General features: G+C 50.4%; 8 protein-coding genes across 8 annotated transcripts in view; 2 read left to right on the top strand and 6 right to left on the bottom strand.

The window, feature by feature from the left end:
• Positions 1 to 336: 336 nt before the first annotated feature.
• Pmar_PMAR003557 (hypothetical protein) lies at positions 337 to 699 on the bottom strand (the record flags this gene model as incomplete). The annotated part of the gene is made up of 1 exon (XM_002784252.1): positions 337 to 699. One exon carries the CDS (start codon positions 697 to 699, stop codon positions 337 to 339), a length of 363 nt encoding a protein of 120 aa, XP_002784298.1.
• A 1,428-nt stretch (positions 700 to 2,127) lies between these two features.
• Positions 2,128 to 3,426, bottom strand: Pmar_PMAR003556 (Renin-1 precursor, putative). Its single transcript, XM_002784251.1, has one exon. It carries the CDS (start codon positions 3,406 to 3,408, stop codon positions 2,311 to 2,313), a length of 1,098 nt encoding a protein of 365 aa, XP_002784297.1. The 5' UTR covers positions 3,409 to 3,426; the 3' UTR covers positions 2,128 to 2,310.
• An 851-nt stretch (positions 3,427 to 4,277) lies between these two features.
• Positions 4,278 to 4,646, top strand: Pmar_PMAR003555 (hypothetical protein; the record flags this gene model as incomplete). Its single annotated transcript, XM_002784250.1, has 1 exon — positions 4,278 to 4,646. One exon carries the CDS (start codon positions 4,278 to 4,280, stop codon positions 4,644 to 4,646), a length of 369 nt encoding a protein of 122 aa, XP_002784296.1.
• Positions 4,647 to 5,153: 507 nt separating this feature from the next.
• On the top strand, positions 5,154 to 5,516 carry Pmar_PMAR003554 (hypothetical protein; the record flags this gene model as incomplete). Its single annotated transcript, XM_002784249.1, has 1 exon — positions 5,154 to 5,516. One exon carries the CDS (start codon positions 5,154 to 5,156, stop codon positions 5,514 to 5,516), a length of 363 nt encoding a protein of 120 aa, XP_002784295.1.
• A 1,521-nt stretch (positions 5,517 to 7,037) lies between these two features.
• Pmar_PMAR003553 (hypothetical protein) lies at positions 7,038 to 7,352 on the bottom strand (the record flags this gene model as incomplete). Its single annotated transcript, XM_002784248.1, has 2 exons — positions 7,038 to 7,203; positions 7,246 to 7,352. 2 exons carry the CDS (start codon positions 7,350 to 7,352, stop codon positions 7,038 to 7,040), a joined length of 273 nt encoding a protein of 90 aa, XP_002784294.1.
• Positions 7,353 to 7,551: 199 nt separating this feature from the next.
• Positions 7,552 to 7,893, bottom strand: Pmar_PMAR003552 (hypothetical protein; the record flags this gene model as incomplete). The annotated part of the gene is made up of 3 exons (XM_002784247.1): positions 7,552 to 7,695; positions 7,745 to 7,795; positions 7,846 to 7,893. 3 exons carry the CDS (start codon positions 7,891 to 7,893, stop codon positions 7,552 to 7,554), a joined length of 243 nt encoding a protein of 80 aa, XP_002784293.1.
• A 140-nt stretch (positions 7,894 to 8,033) lies between these two features.
• Pmar_PMAR003551 (conserved hypothetical protein) lies at positions 8,034 to 8,792 on the bottom strand (the record flags this gene model as incomplete). The annotated part of the gene is made up of 1 exon (XM_002784246.1): positions 8,034 to 8,792. The coding sequence occupies one exon, from the start codon at positions 8,790 to 8,792 to the stop codon at positions 8,034 to 8,036; it is 759 nt and encodes a 252-aa protein (XP_002784292.1).
• Positions 8,793 to 8,915: 123 nt separating this feature from the next.
• Positions 8,916 to 9,631, bottom strand: part of Pmar_PMAR003550 (hypothetical protein) — a gene marked incomplete at its 3' end in the record, with an annotated part of 6,153 nt that continues 5,437 nt past the window's right edge. Inside the window, exons 4-7 of the mRNA XM_002784245.1 lie at positions 9,337 to 9,576; positions 9,170 to 9,275; positions 9,017 to 9,124; positions 8,916 to 8,952 (exon numbers count right to left, since the gene is read on the bottom strand). Coding sequence (XP_002784291.1) covers positions 8,916 to 8,952; positions 9,017 to 9,124; positions 9,170 to 9,275; positions 9,337 to 9,576 — 491 coding nt within the window. The remainder of the gene's footprint in view (positions 8,953 to 9,016; positions 9,125 to 9,169; positions 9,276 to 9,336; positions 9,577 to 9,631) is intronic.

Here is a 9,631-nt window from a genome sequence, read left to right as displayed (position 1 = left end):
TTCCCTCGTCCCCGGTGTTAATCACTATCGAATCAGCCCTCCTGCTTTGGGCTCGACAGCATCGGGATTGCTCTTTTCACCAGACCTCAGATCGACATGAGGCTGTATCTGGATATCCTGGGTACCATAAGGATTCAAGATCGCCACCGAGCTTCTGACCTTGGCCGCATTGGGTCCTTCCACAGAAGTGATGCCTTCGGCCTCACTGGTATTAGCGATCGAACGATGAGAGCTTTCCTCGTCTCCGGTGTTAATCACTATCGAATCAGCCCTCCCTGCTTTGGGCTCGACAGCATCGAGATTGCTCTTTTCACCAGACCTCAGATCGACATGAGGTTAAGTCTGGATATCCTGGGTACCATGAGAATTCAAGATCGCCACCGAGCTTCCCACACGATCCATAACGGTATCATTCTTCTGAGGTCGGACCAACACCTTTGATCCTAGGCCATCTCTTAGTTCGGCCTTGGCAAGATCTTCCCCAACCAAGAGCGCATTCGAGGACTTTCGATCAACAGACAGGCCTGGAGCCGCCTTTGGTCGAGGTTGGGAGATGTTCCTCTCATTGAGAACCCTGTTTCTAGCCCTATGCACCTTCGTCTTCTTACGATGGATCTTGCCTTCCCTCCGCGGGACCCCTGTCTCCCCCTCTAGACTACCAGACGGCATCCCAACCGGGATCGGAGGTCCCATGCCCATCTCGGGGATGTTGGACTTCTCCTCCGTTACGCTCACCGCTGAAGTGGTAACGCTGTTGTTCTCATATGACAATGGTCTCCTCGTCGAGGCAAGGTCGGCAGGTGCGGTGTCATTCGGAGCATCAGCGCCCCTCAGCGAGGCGTACGAGTGGTTTTCACTATTGTGAAGTGATGGCAGCCCTGCAAACTGGACCACGCCCTCTACATAGCCCTTGTTCGATATCGAAGTCGGTTCCCAGTGTCGGTGGTTACCTGACAAGACTCTTACTGGACAATAAGGAGAAGACCTTGACTTGTAGCGGTCGGGCTTGAGCCTTACCTGTCGCCAAGATTGGAGTAATGAATAAGACGGTAAATGATAAGATAAAATGTAGACGGTGGGGGAAGGAGATGTGGATGAGATGCATTAACCCTTCCGGGTCGGCTGAGAGAAGATGATTTCAGCGGCGAATGAAACCACCATAGCCCGATCGCCTAATTCGTGGAACGGAAATTGTGGAAACAAATTCTGCGCTCTTAGCGGAGCGATGCTCGAATATGTGGCTGAGGAAAATTCACGATGAGTACTTTCTTGCTGATGGCTATTATTCCCGACAGTTTTAATAATTTGCTCTTTTGTTTGTGCCTCTCTACATTGCGCTCAGGAAAGTCAGATAACGGGGCAGGGTTTACGTCGAAGGAAGGATCTTCAAAAAGTTGGCCTCCTTGTTGCGAGACTTCGGGCACCGGGTACGAACATTTCCTAGGGATCAGGAGCAGTGTGTGAGAGAATCAGCATGTGAGCGCGTAGATGATGATGATCATTGTTACGCAATGAGAAAATTCCGAGAAAACCTCGCTGGTTTCTGCATGTTCTTACACCTACTCGTATACATCTACAGTGTAAATTCTACACTTCTCGAGAAGTTTTTGATGAACCAAATACTTGTGCGGAACGGAGCTACATTGACTTGCGGTGTCACTTGGCTCAAGGTTGAGTCTCCCCATTGGTAACTCAAAAGTGTCGTTATCTACGGAGTTAACCATGACAGGATGATAGTAATACCAACTACACCATCGTAAGCCGATGATGCGTCAATGATCCCGCAACGGAGGCACATGTACTGAGTGTTAAGGGCTCGACCTATGCGCGCCAGCGAAGCGATCGATTTCATTATGAAATTTTCATATCGGTAGAAAAAGGGATTGGTTACAATGAAAGGGCCCTTTGGATAGACTTGGTGCAGTGCACGGTGCACTGTGCACCTTAATCGAAAAAATGTCGAATCAGAAACACGGATCAATCTCCATGTCAAAGTCATGATTTGCAATTCAGGACATGATATTGTGGGATCAACGGGAGCCACATGTTGACTAACACAACTCGGAAGTGCAATTTGGACTCAAAAGGAGAACTACTCAGACTCATGATCTCTTATATAAATTTAATCCTCATCCTTAGAACTTGCATCGTCGTAAAAAAGGGCCATCGGCCATAGCGAGATCGATCTGATGAGCATGAGTACGCGTGCACAAGCACGCATGCGCAACGAAAAGGGAGAAGCCCAACAATGGAGCTGGCAAACATGGTGTAGTCTGCTGTAATCGACCATCCTTTACTCTACAGATATTATCAAGAATTGCTTTTGGCCACACCGATGCGAGAGTTACCCCAATCATATAAATAGTAGTGACCAATGACCGTTGGCAACCCCAATATCCACGTATCTTCGAATGTGATGGCTAGGAGGCAGATAGACTTAGATTCTGGGATCACATAGCTACTGGATGGTATCTCAATCGACACGTCTGAAGGAATGCGGCCTGTCCCCTTGACGAAAAAGGTTATCGAGGGTAGATACTTCGCATCCGCGCAGGAGATTTCATAAAAACCAGACTCCTCTTTGATGGTAACTGTCTTCTCGCCAGCAGACGCCAGTAGTTTGAGGATCGACTGTTTTAACTTCTCGGGAAATTCAATATGGTTGGCGCCTGTGTCGAAGTGACCCTCCTCTGATACTTTGATGCGATGCTTGCGCACGTCGCCAATGCCCAAACCCGACATTCTGACGGTTTTATCATCTTTGTTGACAATTTCCATATATTCCAGTGAGCCGCTGTACTTGGTCTTGTCTTCACCACCGAGGATGAGCTCGCCGATAGGATGAATCGCAGCATTGAGATACACTGAGAAGATGCTCTTCTCGATCAACCTCTCCCTTTCCGGCTGAGCCAGTAGCTGATTGATCAGCGGAACATATGGACGTCCCGTAGTGCTGGGCGGCGCTAGACCGAGGGCAGCTGAAGCTTTACCATTAGTTCCATCAAGCAAACCGAAGCCGATACCATTTGCGGTGGAAGAGCCAAAATTGACTTTCCCAGAGTGCGGGAAGAGAGTCACACGCGTGCCGTCGAAGAATTCGAACTGCTTCTTCGGACCCTCGCGACATGGCGCTGGATTACACTCGTAGCACTTGTAGATGATTTTCTCGCAGCCACCTGGAGCGGTGCTCTCGTACCAGTGTCGCCATACAAAGTACGTGATTGGACTCCCGGTGTCAACAAGGGCGGTCACATCTTCACCATCGATCTTCAAATTGGTCAACAGATGAGCCGAATTCGCCGCGCCGGACACTTTCTGCGGAGATATACCCATTCGGATCAACTTCTCTCCCCAACACTTGCCCAGAAATAGGGCACCAATCAGGACCGAAGAAGCCGTGTGAATCATTGAAGGGATTGAGATATCACGAGTAGAACGTTGAGAACCGTCAGACAGACCCGACTCTGAACTCGACAGAGAATAGGGGAAAGCCGGAAGCTTATCTTAACTCTTGTTCCTCGGAAAGCCTGTGCATGCCTATCGATCCGGGAATGGATATCTCACACAGAAACTATACGCCAATCTCGTCCGCGCAACGAGAACAGCAGACAGTCCTGCGGCACACGACAAAAGGGACGTCATTATGACTAATAATGTGGCAACGAACGATCCATTACGTAGAACGCCCTGTTCCGCGCGTACTTGTGGACACGCATAGACGGTCACCGTCTATGCGTGACGTTGTGGTAAGATTCTTAGCTTGTCTCTTTTGTCGCTAGTCCCAATGATTGGGACTGTCCCAATCAGCTATAATACATAAGTTTATAGATTTCATTTCTGTTGCTATTTATTAATTAGTAATTAATAATTACTCAATTATCAGTAAGTGGTAATTATTAATTAGTATTATTGGGACTAGCGACAAAAGAGACAAGCTATGAATCTTACCACAACGTCACGCATAGACGGTGACCGTCTATGCGTGTCCACAAGTACGCGCGGAACAGGGCGTTCTACGTAATGAATCGTTCGTTGCCACATTATTAGTCATAATGACGTCCCTTTTGTTGTGTGCCGCAGGACTGTCTGCTGTTCTCGTTGCGCGGACGAGATTGGCGTATAGTTTCTGTGTGAGATATCCATTCCCGGATCGATAGGCGTGCACAGGCTTTCCGAGGAACAAGAGTTAAGATAAGCTTCCGGCTTTCCCCTATTCTCTGTCGAGTTCAGAGTCGGGTCTGTCTGACGGTTCTCAACGTTCTACTCGTGATACCTCAATGGTTCACACGACTTCTTTGGAGCTGATTGGTGTACTATTCCTGGGCAAGTGTTGGGGAGAGAAGTTGATCCGAATGGATATATCTCCGCAGAAAGTGTCCGGCGCGGCGAATTCGGCTCATCTGTTGGCCAATTTGAAGATCGATGGTGAAGATGTGACCGCCCTTGTAGACACCGGGAGTCCAATCACGTACTTTGTATGGCGACACTGGTACGAGAGCACCGCTCCAGGTGGCTGCGAGAAAATCATCTACAAGTGCTACGAGTGTAATCCAGCGCCATGTCGCGAGGGTCCGAAGAAGCAGTTCGAAGTCTTCGACGGCACGCGTGTGACTCTCTTCCCGCACTCTGGGAAAGTCAAGAGCTAAGAGCGCGGAATTTGTTTCCACAATTTCCGTTCCACGAATTAGGCGATCGGGCTACATTTGCCGCTGAAATCATCTTCTCTCAGTCGACCCGAAAGGGTTAATGCATCTCATCCACATCTCCTGCTCCCACCGTCTACATTTTTCTCTTATCATTTACCGTCTTATTCATTACTCCAATCTTGGCGACAGGTAAGGCTCAAGCCCGACCGCTACAAGTCAAGGTCTTCTCCTTATTGTCCAGTAAGAGTCTTGTCAGGTAACCACCGACACTGGGAACCGACTTCGATATCAAACAAGGGCTATGTAGAGGGTGTGGTCCGGTTTGCAGGGCTGCCATCACTTCACAATAGTGAAAACCACTCGTACGCCTCGTTGAGGAGCGTTGATGCTCCGAATGACACCGCACCTGCCGACCTTACCTCGACGAGGAGACCATTGTCATATGAGAACAACAGCGTTACCACTTTAGCGGTGAGCGTAACGGAGGGGAAGTCCAACATCCCCGAGATGGGCATGGGGCCTCCGATCCCGGTTGGGATGCCGTCTGGTCGTCTAGAGGGGGAGGCAGGGGCCCCGCGGAGGGAAGGAAAGATCCATCATAGGGAGACGAAGGTGCATAGGGCTAGAAGCAGGGTTCTCAATGAGAGGAACATCTCCCAACCTCGACCAAAGGCGGCTCCAGGCCTGTCTGTTGATCGAAAGTCCTCGAATGCGCTCTTGGTTGGGGAAGATCTTGCCAAGGCCGAACTAAGAGATGGCCTAGGATCAAAGGTGTTGGTCCGAGCTCACAAGAATGATACCGTTAAGGATCGTGTGGGAAGCTCGGTGGCGATCTTGAATCCTTATGGTACCCAGGATATCCAGATTTAACCTCATGTCGATCTGAGATCTGGTGAAAAGAGCAATCCCGATGCTGTCGAGCCCAAAGCAGGGAGGGCTGATTCGATAGTGATTAACACCGGAGACGAGGGAAGCTCCCATCATTCGATCGCTAATACCAGTGAGGCCGAAGGCAATGCTGATGCTATCGCGCTGTCTCTTATTTCTATGATGCACGCATGCGCATCAGCATGAATATTGCCGGTAGAACGCATGCGCATCTTCTTGACCTTCTGATGATGTACGTGCACTATTAACTAATCTCGTTATTTCTGGTCTATGCTCGATCTACTTGAGCTTTGTTATTGCTTCGTATCGTCAGTACGTACTTCCATCTTTCCTCTATGTCTAGTGTTGCCAGTCGGACTCGGGCGAAGCGGGCACGCACCTTATCTCCGCACCCACATGGAGATTCACAACAACATTATCATCCGAGAACGGTCACGCCCAGCGAATTCGCCGAGTTCCGAGATCAAGTTGGCAACTCCCGCAAGGGCATTACTGAAGCAATCACCATGATGACATCACAATTAAACGGTCTGCAAGAGAGCAAAGCCGCTCCACCTGTGGTGGGATCAGCACACGATCCGGTCACTTCTGAAGTCGAATCTCACAGCCCTGCACCCTTGCAGACGTCAGAGAAGGAACCTGGGATGGCAGCAGACCCCAGTACGAGGCCAGTTATGATGTCTGGTGTTCAACCTACGCCCCATTTGCCTGGGGCATCTTCAGACTTCAAGGCTCCGATCGGGCCCACTTCTCCCCCATTCTTGTACGGACAGCCGCCTACTGTGAACCCGACTCCCGAAGGGGTGTCCTTCACGTCGAATGCGGCTCCGGTCACGTTGCTATCACCTGAGTTAACAGCTGTTACAAGAACTGTTCCCTTGAGGCGAGCCGTATGGGGGACGAAGGCCTTCTCAGAAGTCCTGGCGAGTGTTAGGAAGAGTGCTAAGTTGCCAGGAGGACCTTATAAGGGCACAGGTGATTCCCGCTGTCTTGGGGAGTTCTTGCGTGAGTTGGAGATCGACCTGACGTTTGCTGCGGGGGATGATGTCTGGAAGTTAGCCTTCCTACTCAACATGCTGAGCCATGGGGTACGGGCCGAGATACTGCAGTTGTATGAAGCTGCCCATCGTTGCCCGTTGCAAACTCACTTAGCAGAAGGACGATATGGGGTCGCGCTGCAGGCTGTTCAGGGGTTGTTGCGGCAGACCTATTCCACAGCCGATGATAGGCGGCAGGTGATCAATAAGTTCAACTCGCTGAGCGTTAGCGGGACTACAATAGAACATTATGACTACCAGTTCGACTTGCTCCGTACTGAAGTCCAGATAATATCTGGCCAACCCCTCTCAGAAGATACGGTGATAGCACATTACCTCAACGGCTTAGGTCAAGGAGCTCAAAGATTCGCAGAGGTCCACCTGAGCAGCGTAGCAACGTTCGGGGAGCTTCGACGTCGGATTCGTGCCTTTTGGAAATCTGAAGCTAAATACTCGCAGGTGTCTGCTAAGTTAGTGTCGTGCAGCTCTGGAGAAGCTGATCATAACGAAAATAACCAGTGCTGATGCCCCTGTCTCGAATAATGCCATTCTTGGTCTGGGAACCCCGATCAGCGAAGTGGAATTGGTTCCTCAGCGTGTTAGCTGCCGGATCCGGATCTCTCTCAATTTGCCTGACACATTCTCATAACCCTGTATTACTCAATAATCCTTACTCGATAGAGACATCCACAGCCTCAGTGCTGTCCCTGGCCTCCTGCTCTCTGGCCTTCCGCTGTCGGGCATCTTCCTCCTCTCGTGCCTCGGGGGAATCGGACAGCATCAGAACCTACAGCACTTCTGGTTCATTTCATATTTTGCCCGGATTTCGTATTGGCGCACTTCGAAAAATGCCTTTTTTCAACATCTTACCAACTGGTTTTAGTGAATTATCGGAAATTTCGATGAAGTAGCTTGTATTCTCAAAAACGTACCAACTTCAATTAACGAAGTTAGTAAGTAAAATGTCGTCAGAACTGCCCTCAATTGCTTACACCGTCCACTGCAAGATGCCATGCTGTGTGATCCACTTCTGTATCAACCTTATACGATCTGTCCTTGAAGGAAAACTCGGCGGTATTGTCGGGAGCGTGTGGATCATGAGGATGGAGAACCCGTGGAGGGACCTATCGGCAAGAGCAGTCGAGGGGAGCTCGAGAGGTGTCCGTCACTGACCTCCTTCTCCAGCTCTTCTGGAGTGAGGTCCACCTGGTCCTCTGGGACGACCTAAAAGCCATGGACCATCCATCTCTAGATAGGAAGTGATCTTAGCCTACCTTAACGACAAGCTGCATGTCGGGGTCGAAGTCGAAGGCGTCAGCCATGGTCTAGTAATGCCAGAAGTATTTCAACACTGTATTCAAGCACTACCTGCTACAGGTGGTATCTAGTCTCGATGTCTTTAGAGACACCCTGTACTGAGGATATTGACCAACACCACTACTCCTTGACCGTAAAATGACGATCAACATCTCATGCGAGATCTCCTTATAGTTTCCTGGCCCTCGGCTGTGAGAGCCACTGCTCCATCCAAGACCCTTAGAGTGATAGAAACTCGCGTGTCACCACCCAAGCAAGCATTATCCCTTTTGATGCCATGCATCCACTGTGTTTGGGATAGACCCGCGATGAGACAGGCACTTCTCCTCGGCAAGCCGACGTCATAGTAGACACCCTCCTTGGGGTTGGCAAAGGCCATAATACAATCAGCCGCCAACGAGAGGTCGAGGATGCCGTCAGCCCAGACCCAACTGTGGTCAACATGGAGATCAATACTACTACCTCTACTCACAGCGTACTCCTGTACCACCATCTCGTGCCAGGCGTGGTCCAACAGGAGGCCGAGGCCCGTATGGATTCGAGGGAGCACCAAGTCGATGCTGTGAGGAAGGCCTTGGAAGTTGTCCGGACATTTCAACTTCCTCTTCTTGAAGTTCACTTGCGGGCCATAGTCCTGCTTCCGACGTCCCGACTGCGACAGCTTCCACGGTCGAGCATAGATATCTCCAAGCAGGGTGGCCTCCTCCGCTTCCGTGATTGCATCGGCTAGTACTACGAGGCCAGGTGGGACTATGTCCGACTTGGCAGTGTCCGCCACCCCATCAGGTAAGTAACGAGGCCGGGGGTGAGTGGACTTGAGAGAACGGCCAGTGACCTCCTCACAGAGCCGGCAGCTACGTACACCCGTGCAAGCGCAGTGAGATGTGCAGTCGGATAAAGACATAGGACGCTGTGAAAGACTGACGGGATGAGACTTGGACTTCGATTGACGATAACACCAATACGCCATGGTAACTAGCAATGGATTATAGCACAACAGTGCATGGCAATGGCCAAAAACATGGGCTTATCGAGGGAAGCTCGGGACATCCTTCAAGCACATGCTGAGGACGATGAGGAACCTCCACTTCCCTACGATGATGAGGTTCGATAGTTGGGACATGCTACTCCTGCCCTACTGTGTGGACCGTCCCTGCAAATGGTCGAACCAGATTGTATCGTCTTCCAGGCGATGGTATGTTGACCTTCCTCACCCTATGACCAGTACCATCATATCTACCACCATTAAGGTGTCGATGTAATAAGAAATGAAATGTGTACCTTGTCCTGCTTCTTTGTGTTTGGATGGTATCCTTAGCACACAGGAAAGAGCCAATGACAGCTGCCACCAACAGGACTGTCACAACGGTGACGGCTATAAATGACCCTGAGAAGTGGGCCCATAACAAATTGTTATTAACAATCAGCCAACACTCAATGAGACTTACTCATAGCTCCCTCCCCACTAGACTCGTTGTTCACAATAATCTCGGTCGGTCCATCCCCTTCCCGCGAGTTCATCCGCCCGGTTGAAGGGGAGATGCCCATCTCATTACCACTCTCTGAGCTCTTCTCAGGGCCAGTCCCATCATCGACCCTTGATGCTGATGCCACCCTCTCCAGATCATCAGAGCCCTCCTTCTTGAACCGACCGTCTGCAGCCGTCTGTTGAACTTCCTCCTCACCACCTCTCGCACCGAGTCAAGAGCATTGCTTACGCTGACCTTGGCCGCATTGGGCCCT

Source organism: Perkinsus marinus (assembly GCF_000006405.1).
Source record: "Perkinsus marinus ATCC 50983 genomic scaffold scf_1104296935302, whole genome shotgun sequence".
Taxonomy (NCBI): Eukaryota; Perkinsozoa; order Perkinsida; family Perkinsidae; genus Perkinsus; species Perkinsus marinus.
Note: the sequence above shows the minus strand (reverse complement) of the source record. Positions and strands in the feature narration are given on the sequence as shown.

Bases quoted from the DNA above. Each gene is read 5' to 3' on its own strand.
- Pmar_PMAR003556 (XM_002784251.1), bottom strand. From the start codon at position 3,408: ATGATTCACACGGCTTCTTCGGTCCTGATTGGTGCCCTATTTCTGGGC.